General features: G+C 38.2%; 2 protein-coding genes and 1 long non-coding RNA gene across 5 annotated transcripts in view; 2 read left to right on the top strand and 1 right to left on the bottom strand.

Moving 5' to 3' along the window:
• LOC127862037 (uncharacterized) overlaps positions 1-4,574 on the top strand; it is a 28,182-nt gene extending 23,608 nt beyond the window's left edge. For all 3 annotated transcript variants that reach the window (XM_052400970.1, XM_052400972.1, XM_052400971.1), the window contains one exon: positions 1,170-4,574. In XM_052400970.1, coding sequence (XP_052256930.1) covers positions 1,170-1,982 — 813 coding nt within the window. In that variant the 3' untranslated portion in view covers positions 1,983-4,574. The remainder of the gene's footprint in view (positions 1-1,169) is intronic.
• The window catches only part of LOC127862065 (uncharacterized), a 486,885-nt gene that overhangs the window by 136,697 nt on the left and 328,445 nt on the right, over positions 1-21,743 (top strand). The window lies entirely within an intron of this gene.
• The window catches only part of LOC127862036 (guanine nucleotide exchange factor C9orf72-like), a 42,264-nt gene continuing 26,812 nt past the window's right edge, over positions 6,292-21,743 (bottom strand). The window contains exons 6-9 of the mRNA XM_052400968.1: positions 19,156-19,227; positions 16,048-16,105; positions 12,982-13,091; positions 6,292-8,861 (exon numbers count right to left, since the gene is read on the bottom strand). Of these exons, the coding sequence (XP_052256928.1) occupies positions 8,663-8,861; positions 12,982-13,091; positions 16,048-16,105; positions 19,156-19,227 (439 nt within the window). The 3' untranslated portion in view covers positions 6,292-8,662. The remainder of the gene's footprint in view (positions 8,862-12,981; positions 13,092-16,047; positions 16,106-19,155; positions 19,228-21,743) is intronic.

The raw sequence follows: 21,743 nt of genomic DNA on the forward strand, positions 1-21,743 counted from the left end.
ATTCAAATCACACTCTGATTAGTTTCTACAGCGTTCATCATGCTATTGTATATACTAAAACCATTCTCTACTGATATCTGTAGTACAACAGGCTGTTAACAAGTCTGAATTGCTACACAAACACAAATCAAAATAAGAAATTGGTGTTTTAAGTATGTGTTTTAGCTTACTTTTGCTCTGTTACAGTGTCGGGTTGACTGTAATTGTTTAAGACCTGTGAGGATTTTAATATTACGTCCAATTACTATTGCTAGTGTTGCTGCAATATACCTTAATATTAAATATATTGCAAGAAGTCAAATATTCAGAAAACAATACACAAATACTGCATTGAAATATTAATAATTACAAAGTGTAATAAGGAATAACAAGATTGTTTAATGTTAACATTGGAGGACTGTTAATTAAGCAATGATTTTTATGCCCCTGGTAGGGTGGCATATAGCAGTTGAACTGTCCGTCAGTCTGTGCGTCCGTCCGAAAACTTTAACACTGCCCATAACTTTTGCAATATTGAAGATAGCAACTTGATATTTGGCATGCATGTGTATCTCATGCAGCTGCACATTTTGTGTGGTGAAAGGTCAAGGTCATCCTTCAAGGTCAAAGGTCAAATATATGGCTTCAAAGCGGCGTAGTAGGGGGATTGTGTTTATGACAAACACATCTCTTGTTTTAATCACTTTTCGTCAGTCATTTGTTGTCAACATTTTTCTTGAGAAATCTCTAAAGACAATTTTTTTCAAATCCCAAATCCCCATAGACACTCAAAATTAACAAATATTTTGTAAATAAAGTTGACACATTAAAAATCAGTGTTCCTTATAGCAATAATACTCAATATCAGTGACATTTTTAGGCTGCTTAACCTTTTACCACTTAGATACGTATTTTCACGCCTTTGTACTTACTCGCAGTCTGTTCTGGTTTTATTTTGTTTGCACATGGCCATTTTCACTTTGCTTCTGATTGCAGTGTGTTTAGATATTTTGTAGAATTAAAGCCATATTTTCTTCCCATGCTTTCAATTCTCCCATAAATAGACAAAAGGCAGTATTTGGAAGCATCCATCAGTTTCGCTAATACATGTATTCTTCTTGTACCCAAACAAGGATATTGTATTGTGGCATAATTGACATCATGTGACAAGCCTTGTTTATCATTTCCAGTACAACCAAAATTTGGAAATGAAAAGAATTCTGTATGGCACTCACCCGAAACAGCTTGTGGAAGCGAGTCCAAGGGACAGACTCTGGGGTGTAGGAATGGGACAGAGTAATCCAAAGATTCATGACCCCAAAAACTGGAGGGGAAAGAATCTTCTTGGAGAAGTACTAACAGGGGTTCGTTATGAGATGATGCAAGCGGATGGTGTATTGGACACTGGCAAAGTAGCAAAGAAAAATAGCGAGGAAAGGATTACTGTTGAGGAAGAAAAGGCGGGCCAGTCGACGAGTGTGACAGATAAAAACAGCGAAACCCAGAACAAGACTGAAAAAATGTCACTTGAACAGGTAACTCCCCAAAAAAGTCCTGAGAAGACAAAGATGAAAGAACAAGAAGAAACAAAACAAGATAAAAGCAGCGCAACCCAGAACAAGACTGAAAAAGAGACACTTGAACGGGTAACTCCCAAAAAAAGTCCTGAGAAGACAAAGATGAAAGAACAAGAAGAAACAAAACAAGATAAAAGCAGCGAAACCCAGACCAAGACTGAAAAAGGGACACTTGAACGGGTAACTCCCAAAAAAAGTCCTGAGAAGACAAAGATGAAACAACAAGAAGAAACAAAACAAGATCAGAGATATACTGAGCAATCTAAATCAAAGGAAACAAAAGACGAAGGAAAGACGATTGTTAAACAGAAGGAGACAGATGACAACAAATCAGCAAAGAAAAGAAAGCGTGAGGAAAAAAGCATGGACAGAAAAGAAAGCAATGAAAGTTTGTCAATGAAGAAGAGAAAGCTTGATGAAAGTTAGAAAAGCTAAGAGTAGAAGATAGCTTAAAAGCCTTTTAAGATAAAGATTATAAAGGTTAACGATCTGTAACTTCGTATAGTGGTCCACTACAAAGTTGGTTTGATCCTAAGGTTGCATAATGTGAGGTCCCAGCACTCTCACATAGTTAGCTTCCTAGACTCACTAAACATATCTTGTATGTTAACTTCAACTTCCAGATATTATTTTAATTATAGATAATCTTTTTTGATGTGCACTTATGCTGGGGAATAAGCCAGAGTACCAGACAGAAACCTCACCTGTTTGATATGGTGACCACAAACCAAACCAACATTCGCATAGATTGAGGATTGAAGCCGAGTTGCCGATGTAAAAATTGAGTGAATCAACACTGGGCAAAACAAATAGCTTATATAGTTTATAGAAACCTTTTTGTACTATCAAAATTTAGGTGAAGGTTTGTGTTTGTCAATTGATAACCTTAGTTTGCATCAACCAAACTTCAAACTTTGAATATTGAAAGCTTGTTTGGAGACCTTTTCATTTGATCTAGTTTTGTCAAGGTAGTTTTCATTGTATCTTAAAAAAGATTAATGGATTCAGCTGAATAACTTATTTTAGATGGAAGATGTTAAATAAATTTCTTGTATACATGTAGCTTACAACCTGACTAAACCTTGGTAAATAAAACATTTGCTGCTCAATACATTTTGAATTGAGGTAATGCGCTGAAATAATGTATGCATTTAGCTTACATGCAGACCTCAGTTGGGATTGCATTCAAGGCCCTGGTGGCTGCAAATACACTACACTACAAATATCAAACTAAAAGATCACAAATGAAGCTTTGGTCATTATTATATGCTCTTTGAATAAGACCACTTTTTCAGGAGTGCCAACAGCAAATTAGAAAATCAGCTGAACATTTCGACGGGGATGAAGGGGGCAGGGCACCCTTGCGGGTCAAGGGTGGAGCCTTGGTGGGGGACCAGGGGGCAAAGCCCTGGAAGCTCCTGAATTCATACTGATTTCAAAGGGCAATGCCCTGAACACTTCATGGCTTTAAATCCAGTAACTGAACAAGCAAAATATTGTTTTCATTACTTTATTAAACTCTAAAACCAAATTTCCACCAATACCTGGTACTCTAGTTCTCTGTAAAACTATGAAACATATGTTTGAATGAAAGTGAGGCATCTGAAACCATTGAGAGGTCAGCCAAAAAAACTATTATTTAAACAAATATAACTGAAAAAGCTCAAGTTTAGTTGGGATATGCAAGTAGAAAATAAGCATGTAACTCAGTCAAAAGGTTTCAGCTTTATTTACAAAAATGACTGTTACTGATGGTATCATGGCAATATTCATTGAAAAACAAACAGCATCTGTGATTGCATGTGAAAGAGGAACTTACCTCAGCAACTTTTTGTACCTGTAATCAAGCTGAAGGGCCTTATGCCTTTTTGATATGTAGTTGATTTAGGTTAAGGTTTGAAACTGTGCACTGTTTTCTAGTGAAATTAGGTCGCGGACTAACAAAATACTCTGAACTGCAATTAACCATAATTTTGCCCCTTTGATTAATGTTTGGGGAAAACACCATACTTATATAATAAGCAAGACTATTGCCAAGCAATATATGTCCCCTACCGGCTCCACTATTGTCAGAATTTTTTATGCCCCCGGATCAAATGATCGGGGGTATATTGTTTTTTGCCTGTCTGTCATTCTGTCCCAAAATTTAACCTAGGTAAAACTTAAACTTATAACTTTTGCAATATTGAACTTGATATTTTGCATGCATGTGTATCTCATGGAGCTGAACATTTTGAGTGGTGAAAGGTCAAAGGTCAAATATATGGTTTCAAAGCGGAGTCCAAACTTTAACCTTGGTCATAACTTTTGCAATATTGAAGATAGCAACTTGATATTTGGCATGCATGTGTATCTCATGGAGTTGCACATTTTGAGTGGTGAAAGGTCAGGTCATCCTTTAAGGTCAAAGGTCAAATATATGGCTTCAAAGCGGCGCAATAGGGGGCATTGTGTTTCTGACAAACACATCTCTTTTTTTTTATATTATTTTTTGCCATAGCAACCAGACTTTTTGATGTAGGAACAAAATGAAATGACGTGCATTATGTCCATATTGCCATCTATCCATGTTACAAGTGTCATTAAAAAATATGAAGAACTTTTAAAGTTATCGCAGGATCCAGAAAAGTGTGACAGACAGACAGACGCACAAGGCGCAAACCATAAGTCCCCTCCGGTGAAACCGGTAGGGGACAATAACTGTATTGTGTTCATTCATCATATTTTCTTCATGCATGGTATACTCATGCTTGTTAATTTTGCTCTTATTGCGGTGTGGACTTTGCTCAAACTTTCACACTGAAAAGAAGTTAGGTGATTGTAAAGGAAGGAACTTTGTCCCCGACCATGTTAGGAAGTGGAATAGCACTTTGTAATTTTTCAATTTTAAGTATATACATGTATATTGTATAAATGATTTTGTGCTCGGGGCTATTCAGCCTTACAAGATATGTGTCATTAAATATGTATGTGCCATACAATTTTAATCTTGTTGCATGAATAAATCTTTAAAATGTGGGTATTATTGTTATTCACTGTGAAGGGCAGCTATTCTCATCAATGCAATGGTAAAATGCTATCTTTGGTTATGGCACGTGTGCAACAATTGAACATCAATGTGACTCTAACCTAAATAAGTTTGTAGATTTCATCAAAATGAAAAAGGTTTTTTAACCCTCTTTCAAAGATTTTCCAATTGTTCTTATCCATTGATAATTCATGTGACCAGGGATAAAGTATACATAGAGATTTGCTGATGACATATACCTCATGGGTGGCACCAGCAAGGAACACTCAACAGACTTTCTTAAAGAGTTCGAGCATATTGGATAGAGATCACCATAGAAAATTCGAAGATAATGGTAACCAGCACCACCTACACCAGTGCAGACATCACCATGTACTCCAGAAGAGGGACAAGGTGACCAGCTTCAAGTAATTGGGAGTGATCTTGTCAAATGATGGCACAAGTGCCGATGAGGTCTGAATAAGAATTGCCATGGTGGCCACAGTGGCGGCCAGACTGAACAGGTTGTGGACAAGCAGCATCATCAGCTTCGCCACCAAAAACATGCACTTCGAGTTCTATGAAGTCTCCTTCCTACTGTATGACTGGAAGATGTGGACACAAAACACATGCTAGGGGTCTTTGAACAATTGTGTTTCAGAAGAGTGTTCTGCATCTTCTACATGAAACATAAGACCAAGAAGTACGTCCAGAACCTGAAAAAAGCACTTTCTGGCCGATTAAGCAGTTCATCAGGCATGACATATTGTGCAAGACTGTGCTCCAGGTAATGCTATAGGGAGTTTGCTGCAGAGGTCATCAGAAGGAAAGCAAGATTGACAATGTGAAATCTTGAAAGTCCCCCTCCAGGGCCGAGCTACGAACAGCCCACAACTGCCCTGACTGGCGCAGGATCACTCTGTTGTTGTTGTCCCTCATCCTCCACCCGCCCCCCCTGCCAAAGGACAGACTGGTCAAGGAAATGATGATGATGCTTATGGCATCCACATTTACACAGTTTGAAAAACAATGCAATTTTGTGATATTTCCCACAGATTCCCTATATAAAAGATCAGTGTGTACAGATTAGCTAAATTAAAAACACATACATAATAAAATATGTTTTGTAATTAATGAGTAATCATCACATTGAATGCAGAACATGTTAAGCTCATTTCTATGATAGAATAATAGTTTTGTTTTTGTCGTTACAATTGTTAAATTGGGTCACTTGCATAAGGTATTAACTCAAACCAAATATTATCTACATAAATATATTTAATTATGTGATTCAATGGAAAATGTGTAAACAAGTCGCTTACAAATCATAAGAGCCTCGTTTTGGGAAAATTGGGTTAAATGCATTTGCGCAAAGTGTCATCCAAGATTAGAATGTGCAGTCTGCACATTCTTAGAAATATTTTCCACTTTAATGGAATTTTATGTCTCTTCTAAAAAAATCCATATAAGGCATAAAGTGTCTGACATGATTAGACTGTGCGGACTAAACGAACATGACTTAAAACACATGACTTAACATATATGACTCAACACACATGACTAAACACACATGACTTAAGATGCATGACTTAACACACATGACTTTGCACACATGACTTAACAGGCATGACTTAACATGCATGTTTTCCCACATGGAGGCTTATAGTCGCATGTTGAGACGCAAGGACATATGACCAAATGAGAAGATCCGCATAGAACAAAGTGGAGAAAAAATCATCACAGTTTATTGGGATGTGTAAATCAATGCTTATTAAACAAACTATATCTCAACAAAATGCTAACAAACTTTTTTTAACAATAATAATATGTATTATAAAAACAACAACAGCGGCATTGCAATTTATTGAGAACAAAAGCAACTTGTGGCACTACGAGGCATTCAATTGATTTTACATAACAGTCTGTAGTAGTAGGGATCAACAAAGCTGTTGGTATCGTTTTATTTGATTTCCTGCAAGTTAGGCTATTCCATTGAACATTTGCAATTAATTCTTAGTTCAGGGCCCGTATTCACCAAACAATTCTTAGACTTAAGTCTAAGAATAAAGAATATTCTTTAACTTGATAATTGAAGAGTTGCTTGAATTTTGAGTGTGACTTGGCATTAAACTTCTCAATCTATATCATTCTTCATGTAGAACATTTTGTTCATGACATAATCACCAGTGGATACTTGTAAACATTCAAACACTAAACGCATTTTCTTGGTTCCAAGTCTATTCTTTATTCTTAAGTCTAAGAATGGGTTGGTGAATACGGGCCCTGGTTTCCCCAGTGACATCTGCTATTTTATCATTGAAACTGATTTTATCATGATCGTCAACAAAAAAGAAACATGTGTTAGATAATCTCCAAAAGATCTCCAGTATAAAGCTAAAATACTGGCTGCATTCGAGAAAAACTGGTGTTAATGCATGTGCTGAGTATCCTAGATCAGCCCGTGCAGTCCACACAGGCTAATCAAGGACAACACTTTACGCATAAACTGGATTTTTGCTAATAAGAGACTTTCTTTAAATAAAAAATACCAAGCGAACAATATGTAACTCTTAAACATAACCTCTGTATAATATATTAAATATGAAAACGTCAGTTGATTGCTTTAGTTCTAATCATCCTTATCATTCTCACAAAGCAGTCACTACATGGCCTGCTTCTCCATAGGGTTCTTTATATTCTGGTTTGCAAATTATTCCATACAGATATAAATCCTTACTTGCTATTTGGCCCTAATGTTTCAAACAAGTCATTTTAGGTAATACTTAGGTGTAAGAATTTTGAAACCAAGGTTTCTGACTACTTATTCTAAGGCCCTTAAATAATCATACAGTATATTTTTCATATTCCTAAACCATGGCAACCATGTTGTTGTTTTTTCAACATAAAATACTTTAAGAATTTCTTTAAAAAGGATCATCCAAAAACGTGTTAAAACTATGTTTAAATCAATGAATTGGTTTGTGACAAATAGATTTCCAAAATGTAACATTGTTTTATTTTAAATAGATCAGCCATCCTGTTTTCAAGTATTAAGTGCACATATTTATGTCAGTGACTCACTACTTACCTAGATATATCAGAGGTAAGGAAAGAAAGGCCGTTACAAGGATTTCATGACCAGTCACAACACAAGTTAGGTGGTAGGGCTGTGGTAGTAAACCAAGCTCCTTGTATGTGTAGTCTGGTGCTATACCAACTTAACCCTTACAGTGCTGGAACCGAATTTTGAAGGCCTTTGCAATTTGATAGTATTCTGATAGTATTCTTTGAAAAAAATCGAAGAAAATGCTAATTTTAGAAATTCAGCAGACGACATTTTAGCAGATGACAAATTACCCAGCATGCAAAGGGTTAATCAGCACAACAATTATGATCTTTATCATTTCTTATTATATAAACTTTATACAGATTTGAAATTTCAATGGAATATCTGTAATACATGTAGGTACAGAAATAAAAACTTGTAAGAAAAGCTTGCCCTTATTATTTCGAAGAAGAAATAAGATTATAATTCTGCTGAAATGCAGAACACAGACGCAGGCATTGGATAGTGAACTAATATTACCATCAAGAAGACGTGTGGTTTTGTAAGTCATTGTTTCTGAAGACTTTTGATGCAATTTTTCAGGAAATTAACTTTTAAACTTTTTGTTAAGTTATATTTTTTTGTTCTATCATATAACATATAGCTAATAAAATGGTTTCTACACACAATTCATATATAGTATGAGAAATAACATTATTTATATTGACTATTGATTGATCTTACATGTAACAACATTTTTTTACAAACGAGAATTAAATTTGAAACAATTGGATATGTCATCCTTGCAAATTGCAAGCATTCTACAGTTGATTTGCCAACTGCCCCCTACACCAGTTAAGACCTCCAAACAGCGACATTTCATAGCTCAACTGCTATAATATTTAAAAAAAATCTCATAATATTGAATTTCAAGCAAAACTGAAAGGTTAAAAAGTTACCCTCCGCACAAAACATGCCAGTATTTCATCACCATCAATATCACAGGACTGGAGACTTCACCACATTTATATAACGTATGGTCAATGCCATCCCCTACACCTTTGTACTGTACATATCAATGTTTTTGAAGTCTCTGTCCAGGGATCGATGTGGTTTCAAAAACGTATACAGCCCAGGCTTCAGTTTCTCAGCAGTTGCCAGGACGATCAGGAAATCTCCTTCAGCATTCAGCTGTAAGTCAAGTCTTATCTTCCGCAGAATATTTGACTTGACTAGTACTTGGCCTTCATTGCTGGAAAGATTTATATTAATTATTTCATATTCAAACTGAACAATAATAGTAGGCTAGTGAAGCTCATGACAAGAGGTATTTTGCACCACACATTCATGTGAAGAATGCTAAATTCAAACTATTACATGAATGCTCAAGGTTAAGTCTGCAAGTATAATTAGTCTGGTGCATAGGTCGCCATGGTGTAATGAATATGGTGTCCGCCTAGCGACCGGGATGTCACGGGTCCGATCCCCACCATGGGAGCGTTCTATAGATCTCCCCCAAAGACACCAAGTACTGGTTCTAGGCCCAGGAAACGGACTCGAGAGCGTTTATATAAGTCTCAGGCTTTCGATGCATTCAAGCTAAAATAAATAAGTTTAAACTAAGTATAATGATTCCTAATCATGAGCTTGACCTTTCAGTATGACCTGAAATTCCAGTTCTTGTGCATGACATGGCATGATGCAATCTCAATATACAGTACATGTGTGTACAGTTATTTAAAAAAAAACTTGCTCAAAAGTACAAGTACATGAAGTAAAGTTTAAGTCTTGGAAAAATATTTAAAGGCCAATTTGAGCTTTAATGCTGTAACCGCAAGTGAACATTAAAGGAAAGTAATTGTAACATTGCTTATGACAGTTTAGACTATGCCTGAGTTTGACCAACTAAATATGACCTTAACCTTTTAGTTAAGAACATGGGACAAAGTCAGTTTCCAACCCAGATAATGATTTGCACAATGTCGTGGAAGACCATAATCTGATGTCTTATACCAAATATCAAAGAGGTGTGCTTTGTGGTTTAAGAAAATCCACTTGTAAAGTTATAATGCCATTAAATTGAATAAAAAATGTTTCATTCCCACATTCACTGACAGGGCCAATGTTGACCCCAGGGACATGACTTGAACAAAATTGGTAGAGGACCATTATATGACATTACATGCCAAACATTAAACCTCTTTACCTTGTTGTTATAGAGATTTTAAAAATATTTAAATATATGAGATATAACCAGATATGTCACCACGAGTCGCTATTAAACAAGTGACCCTTGGTGAGTGTCCAGTAATAACCCATAGGATAATTTGAAAAAAATTAATAGAGGACTCCGAAATGATGTTTCACACCAAATATTAAACCTCTAGCCCTAAAATTTTACAGCAGATGATTTATTAAGTATTTGAATAGTTTTTATAAATTATGTGACTCCGGGGCCTGGCAACGTAAGACACCAGGGTCTTGATTGAAAAAAAGTTTTACAGAACAACTATCTTCTGTTACATACCAAATATAAAAGCTCTGGGACTTGTTGTTAATGAAAATATTTATTTTTTTACATAATTTAGTATGTAAGTTTACGTAAATCATGTGTCACCTGGTGTATTGCCAGTTATAAACCATGATGCATGATCTGAACTATGTTTAGGGCAACAATTCAATATAATGCACAATTAGAAAACCTCTGACCCTTGTGGTTTCACAGCTAATATAAACCATATGACCCCTGGGGTGTCACTAGTTTTGACCCGATTGTGAGCTAAAAAAATTGAGGACCTTTGGGTGTAGTATTCTATAAGGGAGAATTACTGTTAAGCTTTTATAACAGGGATTTTAATGCAAACCTTATGATACGACAATACAGAATCTCTCACAACACTAAACATGAACTCAGCTACCTCTCTGCTCGCACTGACTCTATCATGGACATGAACTCAGTTACCTCTCTGCCCGCACTGACTTTATCATGGACATGAACTCAGTTAACTCTCTGCCCGCACTGACTCGATCATGGACATGAACTCAGTTACCTCTCTGCCCGCACTGACTCGATCATGGACATAACTCAGTTACCTCTCTGCTCGCACTGACTCTATCATGGACATGAACTCAGTTACCTCCCGCACTGACTCTTTCATGGACATGAACTCAGTTTCCTCTCTGCTCGCACTGACTCTATCATGGACATTAACTCAGTTACCTCCCCCACTGACTCTATCATGGACATGAACTCAGTTACCTCTCTGCCCGCACTGACTCTATCATGGACATGAACTCAGTTACCTCTCTGCCCGCACTGACTCTATCATGGACATGAACTCAGTTACCTCTCTGCCCTCACTGACTCTATCATGGACATGAACTCAGTTACCTCTCTGCCCGCACTGACTCTATCATGGACATGAACTCAGTTACCTCTCTGCCCTCACTGACTCTATCATGGACATGAACTCAGCTACCTCTCTGCCCGCATTGACTCTATCATGGACATGTACTCAGTTACCTCTCTGCCCGCACTGACTCAATCATGGACATGTACTCAGTTACCTCTCTGCCCGCACTGACTATCATGGACATGAACTCAGTTACCTCTCTGCTTGCACTGACTCAATCATGGACATGAACTCAGTTACATCTCTGCCCGCACTGACACTTATCATGGACCTGTACTCAGCCACCTCTCTGCCTGCACTGACTCAATCATGGACATGAACTCAGTTACCTCTCTGCCCGCACTGACTCTTTCATGGACATGTACTCAGTTACCATTCTGCCCGCACTGACTCTATCATGGACATGAACTCAGTTACCTCTCTGCCTGAACTGACTCTATCATGGACATGTACTAAGATACCTCTCTGCCCGCACTGCCTCTATCATGGACATGAACTCAGTTACCTCTGCCTGCACTGACTCTATCATGGACATGAACTGAGTTACCATTCTGCCCGCACTGACTCTGTCATAGACATGTACTCAGTCACCATTCTGCCCGCACTGACTCTATCATGGACATGTACTCAGTTACCATTCTGCTCGCACTGACTCTATCATGGACATAAACTCAGTTACCTCTCTGCCTGCACTGACTCAATCATGGACATGTACTAAGATACCTCTCTGCCCGCACTGACTCTTATCATGAACTTGAACTCAGTTATATCTCTGCCCGCACTGACTCAATCATGGATATGAACTCAGTTACCTCTCTGCCCGCACTGACTATCATGGACATGAACTCAGCTACTTCTCTGCTTGCACTGACTCAATCATGGACATGAACTCAAGTTACCTCTCTGCCCGCACTGACTATCATGGACATGAACTCAGTTACCTCTCTGCCTGCACTGACTCAATCATGGACACGTACTAAGATACCTCTCTGCCTGCACTGACTCTTATCATGAACTTGAACTCAGTTATATCTCTGCCCGCACTGACTCAATTATGGACATGTACTCAATTATGGACATGTACTCAGCACCACTCTGCCCGCACTGACTCTATCATGGACATGAACTCAGTTACCTCTCTGCCCGCACTGACTAGATCATGGACATGAACTCAGTTACCTCTCTGCCCGCACTGACTCTATCATGGACATGAACTCAATTACCTCTCTGCCCGCACTGACTCTATCATGGACATGAACTCAGTTACCTCTCTGCCTGCACTGACTCTATCATGTACATGTACTCAGTTACCTCTATGCCCACACTGACTATCATGGACATGTATTCAGTTACCTCTCTGCCCGCACTGACTCTATCATGAGCATGAACTCAATTACCTCTCTGCCCACACTGACTATCATGGGCATGAACTCAGTTACCTCTCTGCCCGCACTGACTCTATCATGGACATGAACTCAGTTACCTCTCTGCCCGCATTGACTCGATCATGGACATGAACTCAATTACCTCTCTGCCTGCACTGACTCTATCATGGACATGAACTCAGTTACCTCTCTGCCTGTACTGACTATCATGGGCATGAACTCAGTTACCTCTCTGCCTGGACTGACTCTATCATGGACATGAACTCAATTACCTCTCTGCCTGTACTGACTATCATGGGCATGAACTCAGTTACCTCTCTGCACGGACTGACTCTATCATGGACATGAACTCAATTACCTCTCTGCCTGTACTGACTATCATGGGCATGAACTCAGTTACCTCTCTGCACGGACTGACTCTATCATGGACATGAACTCAGTTACCTCTCTGCCCGCACTGACTATCATGGACATGAACTCAGTTACCTCTCTGCTCGCACTGACTCTATCATGGACATGAACTCAGTTACCTCTCTGCCCGCACTGACTCTATCATGGACATGAACTCAGTTACCTCTCTGCCCGGACTGACTCAATCAGACACTGGGCTCTCTTATGCAGTATCCTCATGAACTGGGCGATGTATGCCGCCTGAACACAACAACTGCCCGGCAACTCAAATATCTGCAAGAAACAACACTTATTTAAATAGGCCCAACACAAGTTAAGTATCCTATATAAAAACAACGCCGACTACATGAAAGATATGTGTAAATAATTTTTTATTACAAATCCGGCTTGATTTTCAGTAAATTTCCAATTTAACAATTTGTTTGGGTCCCAGCAAATTTTCAAATCTTTACAATCTGCATACATGCCAGAAATTTTCATGTCTGAATGGGGACATTCCATTAGAAAATGTTGGGACATTTGACCAAAAAGCGGGACACATAGAACGATCAATCATGCCACCTTTACTGTAGTCAGTAATCAGTATATTACTTACAAAATCTCATTATTTCTGGCAAAATTGACGATAAATTTGTTTCAGAATTTCATGAACATGAGAGGTTCTCCATTTTCTGGAAGTAAACACACATGTGCACTATGCGGATGAATCAATTACGTGAAATTTCGGGGGCATCCTTTTGGGACAGAGGCATGTGTAATCGTTCAACGCGAGGTGCGCGCATTTAGCAGTGTTTTTATTCAACCAATCATTAATTCACTCTAAATTTAGATTGATGCAATATCATCATGTACAAATTATTTTCTGAAAATCAGTCGAAAACAAAAGTAAATTTATGCTAAACATCAATGTGTATCGGTCAGTGCTCAAATTATTTGATGTACCAAATTGGTGTTTTGACAGGTTTTTAAGCCACAGGTGGTATAATGCACAGAATACTGCCTTATATGTAAATATTTGGACTTGATTTGGGCCATGAAATACAAAAGCAGTCTGCTTTTAATTCACTACGATGCATCTATCCCTAGCAATTTGTGACCCCTAGCATGTGACCCCTATCATAATAAAACCACGGTATGAAAGCGCGATAAAATCAATAATTTGCCGATAGATCGCTGATAAGGTGTCAAAAACAACACTGGATCACTTGACTAGTAGATATGGTTTGTTAATTTGGGGCAATAAAGAGATTAGCGATGGTAATTCAAGCCAGACAGAGCTTGATTAGCAAATATATTGTGAACTTATAGAACGTAGGTGGTTTTTTACGAATGTCGGGACAAATGGTGTCACATCGGGAAGCCGGGACAAACACACCAAAAGCAGGACTGTCCCGCCAAGATCAGGACGCCTGGCATGTATGCAACTTGTAGTAAGCAGATGGCAAAGTACATGCATTCAAACATTTGAAGGACAATTGTTTTTACCATACATTACATTTTTCTTAACTTATAAAACTGTGTTGACTTAAAGCAAATTTTTTTTTAATAAGTTCCATTTAAGTAGTCTTTCAATTGTTTAATCTCATTAATAAATCATTAATTACAATAATGAACAAGGGCTGTTGGTAAAACATGCATGCCCCCCATATGGGCTGTCCGTTGTATTGGCAGCCATTGTGTGAATACGTTTTTTGTCACTGTGACCTTGACCTTTGACCTAGTGACCTGAAAATCAATAGGGGTCATCTGCGAGTCACGATCAATGTACCTATGAAGTGTCATGATCCTAGGCAAAAGCGTTCTTGAGTTATCATCCGAAAATCATTTTACTATTTCGGGTCACCTTGACCTTTGACCTTGTGACCTCAAAATCAATAGGGGTCATCTGCGAATCATGATCAATCTACCTATGAAGTTTCATGATCCTAGGCATATGCGTTCTTGAGTTATCATCTGAAAACCATTTTACTATTTCGGGTCACCGCGACCTTGACCTTTGACCTAGTGACCTCAAAATCAATAGGGGTCATTTGCGAGTCATGATCAATCTACCCATGAAGTTTCATGATCCTAGGCGTATGCATTCTTGAGTTATCATCCGGAAACCATTTTACTATTTTGGGTCACCGTGACCTTAACCTTTGACATAGTGACCTCAAAATCAATAGGGGTCATCTGCGAGTCATGATCAATCTACCCATGAAGTTTCATGATCCTAGGCGTATGCGTTCTTGAGTTATCATCCGGAAACCATTTTACTATTTTGGGTCACCGTGACCTTGACCTTTGACCTAGTGGCCTCAAAATCAATAGGGGTCATCTGCGAGTCATGATCAATGTACCTATGAAGTTTCATGATCCTAGGCCCAAGCGTTCTTGAGTTATCATCTGACAACCACCTGGTGGACGGACCGACAGACCGACCGACATATGCAAAGCAATATAGCCCCTCTTCTTCGAAGGGGGGCATAAATATATGGCGAGATCAAATACTTGGTACTTAAATCCACAACAGTGATTGTCTCCACACAGTTTACAGTTAAAACACCTATTATATGAGCATTAAAATACTTTTTTGCATTTAAAGGCATACAAATGTTGATATTCTATGCCTATAATATCAGTGAGACTTAATAAGACAGTCAGGTCACCATTTTGTTTCCTTTCGTGCTCAGGTGAGCTAAAAAAAACTGAGAGCAGTAGGGCTAATTAAAACTCTGAACAATGATCTAAACAAAATATATCATAACAGATAAAGCTTTTGTTTAAGGTGTTACAAATAATTGTTCGCACACACAAAATGCAAATACATCATAATTATTGAATATTTAATAAAGATAGTTATGGTTGAAACATTTTATCACAGCTCTCTTTCAATTGTAAGTTTTTACTTTACATAGGGGTCATCTGCGAGTCATGATCAATGTACCTATGAAGTTTCATGATCCTAGGCCCAAGTGTTCTTGAGTTATCATCCGGAAACCACCTGGTGGACGGACCGACCGACCAACAGACCGACATGAGCAAAGCAATATACCCCCTCTTCTTCAAAGGGGGGCATAAATATCTATTGAATACTAATGGAGTCATGATCCAAATATTTTTTTATAATGCCATCAATTAGCCAGTAAATAATGATAGGAAATTCATGTGCCTAGGTTTGAAATAAAAAAGATTTAATTTGTATACTATTCAAGCAAGAGCTTAAGGCTTGTGTTTTCCCACCTACCTCTTTGACAAGCGTCTGCACCAGGGTGTCTGGGAACACAGAGCTGTTGATCAGATCCCTGAAGACAACACATTGATTATAATGTACAATACCCTGTAGAGCTTACAGATATGAGCCGCGTTCTGAGAAAACTGGGCGTAATGCATGTGCGTAAAGTGTCATCCCAGATTAGCCTGTGCAGTCAGCACAGGTTAATCAGGGACGACACTTTCCGCCTAAACATGATTTTCGGAAGGCGGGACTTTCTTGAAACTAAAAATACCATAAAAGCGGAAAGTGTCGTCTCTGATTAGCCAGTGTGGACTGCACAGGCTAATCTGGGATGACACTTTATGCACATGCATTAAGCCCAGTTTTCTCAGAACACTACTCATATGATTTAAGGAATGCATAAAACTCATGTTTTCTACAAAGTGTGTCCAGAAAACATCACTGACACCCTCTGTACACATAGAAGACATGGGTAAGATTTGGGACATGCAAGGGGAGGAAAATACCCTTCTGAGAGTTAACAGGTTTCACTGAACCTCTTTGAAATAAACAGAGACAAGTATAGAATGATTTGTAAGGCCATTTTAGCAATAAAAGGAAGGAAATCAGCTTGAGGTGGCGGTATATCACCCCCTGCAAAAGCTGTCAGGGTACAGAAAGGTCATTTTTTTGTGCTGATAAAACTGTTTTTTAAAAACACGCAACTTTTTTAAGGTTAAAGGTGCGGTTTATAGTCTGCTTCGATATGCATCTTCAGCCGACTTCAACATTAACCCCCCGATCACTGGAATCTAAGTCGTCCGTTTACATATGGCACACAAGGCTGCCATGGCACATTGGATTATTTCCCTCACAGGGACCCATTTATACACCTGGATGGAGAGGGGCAAGCTTGGGATTAATTTTTTGCTCAGAAAAATCCAGTGCCCTGAGCGGGATTTGAACCAGGCACCTTACTATCCCTAGACCAGCATCCTACCACTAGACCACTGTCCCCACTTTTCGAGATTTGAAATGGGGCTGAAGTTCTGCCACAAATTTGGCAAACAAAACAACACTAAAAGGCTTTTCTAACATTTGACCTGGTGACCTAGTCTAAGGATGCACATGACCCAGATTTGATCATAGCCTTAATATTATCAGGAAATACCATTCTGACCAAGTTGCATCAAGATAGAGAATAAATGTGGCGTCTTTAGTGATAACAAGGTACTGTGAAACCATTTATTTTCGTCAGCACGAAATTTCGTCCTTTTTAAAAAAATGACTATTTCGTCAGCACTTAAATTCGTCCATTTCTGGTTTTGAAAAAAAGCGTCCGATTTTTTTGTAATGTTTGTAATACATGTAATACGCGGTTGCGAAAAAATCGTGCTGGGGAAAGAGGGGTGACACTTGGTAGTCACTTGCAGGAGGTGGGCCTTGTTTGGCATATGCCAATTAACAAGTCTGTTATTTCAGGTGATAGTAACTGTCCCTTATTATTTTATGTCATTGACAAGTTCTTTGTTATGATTAGCAGATAAGTGGGACTGAATAACCGTTAACGAGTGTTTTAAACAACGAAGCCAATTGCCAATTAGTCTTTTTCCATTACAATCACGGACAACCAAACACAAATCAATATGTTCTTTATTAATTTGTAATGAAAGCGCAGAATATATTTCAGTCAGGTGTTGATCACATATCGTCACATTTTAATTGCGTTTAATAGTATTGTCTTTAATCCGGATTCGCCGCGTGTTGGCTGTATAATCTGCAACACCCCTGAAAAACACAATACACACAATGGGTAATAGTTGTTAACAATTAGGGCTAATCGACACTATTATACCTAAACCAAGTCGACGCATTCAATACAGCCTTATTGCATTCGCGTTTTACAGGAAATGTCAGTTGTCAGTACACTGTATAATGTACACACCTTTGTGTCAAAACCGGATTTAACTTGAGTGTGAATAGTCGAATGTTTCATGTTCTTTGTATCACCACCATCCGCGTATCTGTACTATAATATACCAGTCTACAAACAAGGTGCGCGCTTCCGCATACAGGTATTCAGATGTTCAAAAAATTGACATACGGTTTAGCGTTCACGCCTTCGAACCCATTAAGCAATATAACTGTTTTTTTTTTCACTATTTCTTTACTTGCAAAAAATACTAGTGGCTTATAACTTACCTTGCAATTTTTTTTTCGCATTTTGCGAGTGTGCGAGTGTTAATTTCGAGCCATGTGTATATGCGTGGATTACGCTGGATTTAAATGCCTCATGCCTACGGTAATTCAGTCTTATTTGTTTCAAATATGGGACATGATTGTTGGTTAGGATCTTGAATTCGTCCATCGGTCGAAGGACGAAAAAGACGAAATTAATGTCTGACGAATAATAATGGTTTCACAGTATTGCTAAGATTTGACCTGGTCACTTAATTTATGGACTCACATGACCCAGATTTATACTTGGCCTACATATCATCAAAATCAATTTTTTTGAACAGCTGTACTCAAGATTGATTAAAAAATGTTGCTTCTACAGTACTAAAAAGGTTTTTCTAAGATTTTACCTTGTGACACAGTTTGTGGGAAGTTATGACCCATATTCAAACTGGGCTAAGATATTGTCAAGATAAACATTCTGACCAAGAGTGGTAAAGAGCTAAAACTTGACACCTCACAAGCCATAATGCTGGGCATAGACTGACAACACTAGCTCTTCAGCCTTATGATCAGATGACCTTAGAACCATGTCTGTTTAAAAATTAGGCACCTATTTATTTATATTTAATTTCTTCTAAAATAACAATGCAGAATGAATTTTGTTCACCCTAATGTATTCCATATGTAATACCTCTATGTGTCAGAAGTTTGATTATTATCGATGTCAATTTGTACTAATATTACTTCATTGTTAATGTTGTGGAAAAAATAAAATGTACTTCAAATTATTCATTATCAAAACAATCAACTGTTTGTCTTCACAGGAGCTCACTGTCTGCTTTAAAGTAACACAAGTGTTTGTGGTCTAATTAGCGAAGGTGGTTGCTCTTGACCAGAATGCAGTAGGCTGATTTGTATGTATCGTCATTTTAATAATAGCATTCCTGTTTCACTCACTGATCTTGCACTAAAAGTTCCTCAAAGTTTCCATACTGCAGACATATAAGCTCATTCTTCAAAGTAGCAAACCTGAAATGAAATAATAATGTTTTTCATTTTATGCTTTCTGATGGTTTATAGAGAAATATCAGTGAAATAAAAATGATATTTCACTGTTTCAAACAGTGAAAAATAACATTAAACAAGAAAGCCAAGATGGCCCTAGTTCGCTCACCTGAGAGGAGTCGGTTCATTCAATCTTTACCTAACGTCAAACTTGACCTAGATATTGTCCAGACAAACATTCTGGTCAAGTTTCATCATTATTGAACCAAAACTCTGGCATATGGAGTGTTTTTGCTTTTGTAAGATTTGACCTGGTGACAAATATTTTGAGTTGACCCCCCTTACCAAACATCAAACTTTGCTTACAACAAGAGATGTGTTTGTCAGAAACACAATCCCCCCTAATGCGCCGCTTTGATTATTTTTTACCTTTGACCTTGAAGGATGACCTTGACCTTTCACCACTCAAAATGTGCAGCTCCACAAGAAGTAAGTAAGAGATTGAATGGAGAAATGAAAATTATTTTTTATATTTTTGACCTTTGACCTTGAAGGATGACCTTGACCTTTCACCGCTCAAAATGTGCAGCTCCATGAGATATACATGCATGCCAAATATGAAGTTGCTGTGTTCAATATTAAACAAGAGCGCCGCATGACGGAGCAATATACGCCCGATTCGTGTGCCATTGGAGATGATACACTGATGATTGATGTATTTGTTTTGGAAATAAGCAAAAAAAATATTGCATGTGTTAATCGGTTGCATGTCTCCAATCAGACCTGACTGATATATAATCTATATACTACCTCTGACCAAGTTTGGTGAATTCAACTTGAACTAGAGCTTTGTCACTGAATGTGACTTATACCCCCATACCACTTTGACGCAGGATAAAAAGTTGTTTAAAAGTTTCGGATGAATACAATTTGAATTAGAGTCCGGACAAAGTGGCGCCGTTGAAAATGCACTAATTGACCCTATGACCTAGTTCTTGACCCGACATGACCCATATTCGAACTTGACCTAGATATCAACTAGATGCAACTACTGACCAAGTTTGGTAAAGATCGGATGAATACAATTTGAATAAGAGTCCGGACAAAGTGGCGCTGTTGAAAATGGACTAATTGACCCTATGACCTAGTTTTTTACCTGGCATGACCCATATTCGAACTTGGCCTAGATATCAACTAGATGCAACTACTGACCAAGTTTGGTGAAGATAAGATTTATACAATTTGAATTAGAGTCCGGACAAAGTAAAATGCACTAATTGACCCTTTGACCTAGTTTTTGACCCAGCATGACCCATATTCGGACTTGACCTAGATATCAACTAGATGCAACTACTGACCAAGTTTGGTGAAGATCGGATGAATACAATTTGAATTAGAGTCCGGAGAAAGTGGCGCCGTTGAAAATGCACTAATTGACCCTATGACCTAGTTTTTGACCCGGCATGACCCATATTCGAACTTGGCCTATATATCAACTAGATGCAACTGCTGACCAAGTTTGGTGAAGATCGGATGAATACAATTTGAAATAGAGTCCGGACAAAGTGGCCCCTTTGAAAATGCACTTATTGACCCTATGACCTAGTTTTTGACCCGGCATGACCCATATTCGAACTTGGCCTAGATATCAACTAGATGCAACTGCTGACCAAGTTTGGTGAAGATCGGATGAATACAATTTGAATTAGAGTCCGGACAAAGTGATGCCTTCCGCCCGCCGCCCGCCGCCCGCCCGCCGCCCGCCCGCCAAGGGGTTTCACATAATACGTCCCGTATTTTATACGGGCGTATAAAAAGTTATGATAAAACTTTAACCAAGGTTAAAGTTTTAGGAAAGAATGAAATGCACTAAGTGACCCCGTGACCTAGTTTCTGAGCCCAGATGACCCAAATACAATCCCAATCCAGATTTTATCAAGATAAACATTCCGACCGAATTTCATAAAGATTGGATTGAAACTGTGATCTCTATTGTCTACACAAGGTTTTTCTATTATTTGACCTAGTGACCTAGTTTTTGACCCCAGATGACCCAAATACAATCCCAACCCAGATTTCATCAAGATAAACATTCTGACCAAATTTCATAAAGATTGGATGAAAACTGTGACCTCTACTGTCTACACAAACAAATTGTTGATGGACACACGCACGCACAACGGACGTGACAGGTGAGCTAAAAAGTATCAATATTTTTCATTGTTTTACTGTGAAATGACGTCATTTTTTCAACGAAATGACATCATAAATCCAGCAAAATTATCTAGTTTAACTCTTTTACAATGTAAATACACAGTGAAACAAGAGGGCCAAAATGGCCCTAGTTCGCTCACCTGAGAGGTTGGTTCATTCAATCTTTACCAAACGTCAAACTTGACCTAGATATTGTCCAGACAAACATCCTGGTCAAGTTTCATCATTATTGAACCAAAACTCTGGCATATGGAGTGATTTTGTTTTTGTAAGATTTGACCTGGTGACCTACATTTTGAGTTGACCAAACATCAAACTTAGCTTAC

The sequence above is a fragment of the Dreissena polymorpha genome, chromosome 16 (assembly GCF_020536995.1).
Source record: "Dreissena polymorpha isolate Duluth1 chromosome 16, UMN_Dpol_1.0, whole genome shotgun sequence".
NCBI classification, from domain to species: domain Eukaryota; kingdom Metazoa; phylum Mollusca; class Bivalvia; order Myida; family Dreissenidae; genus Dreissena; species Dreissena polymorpha.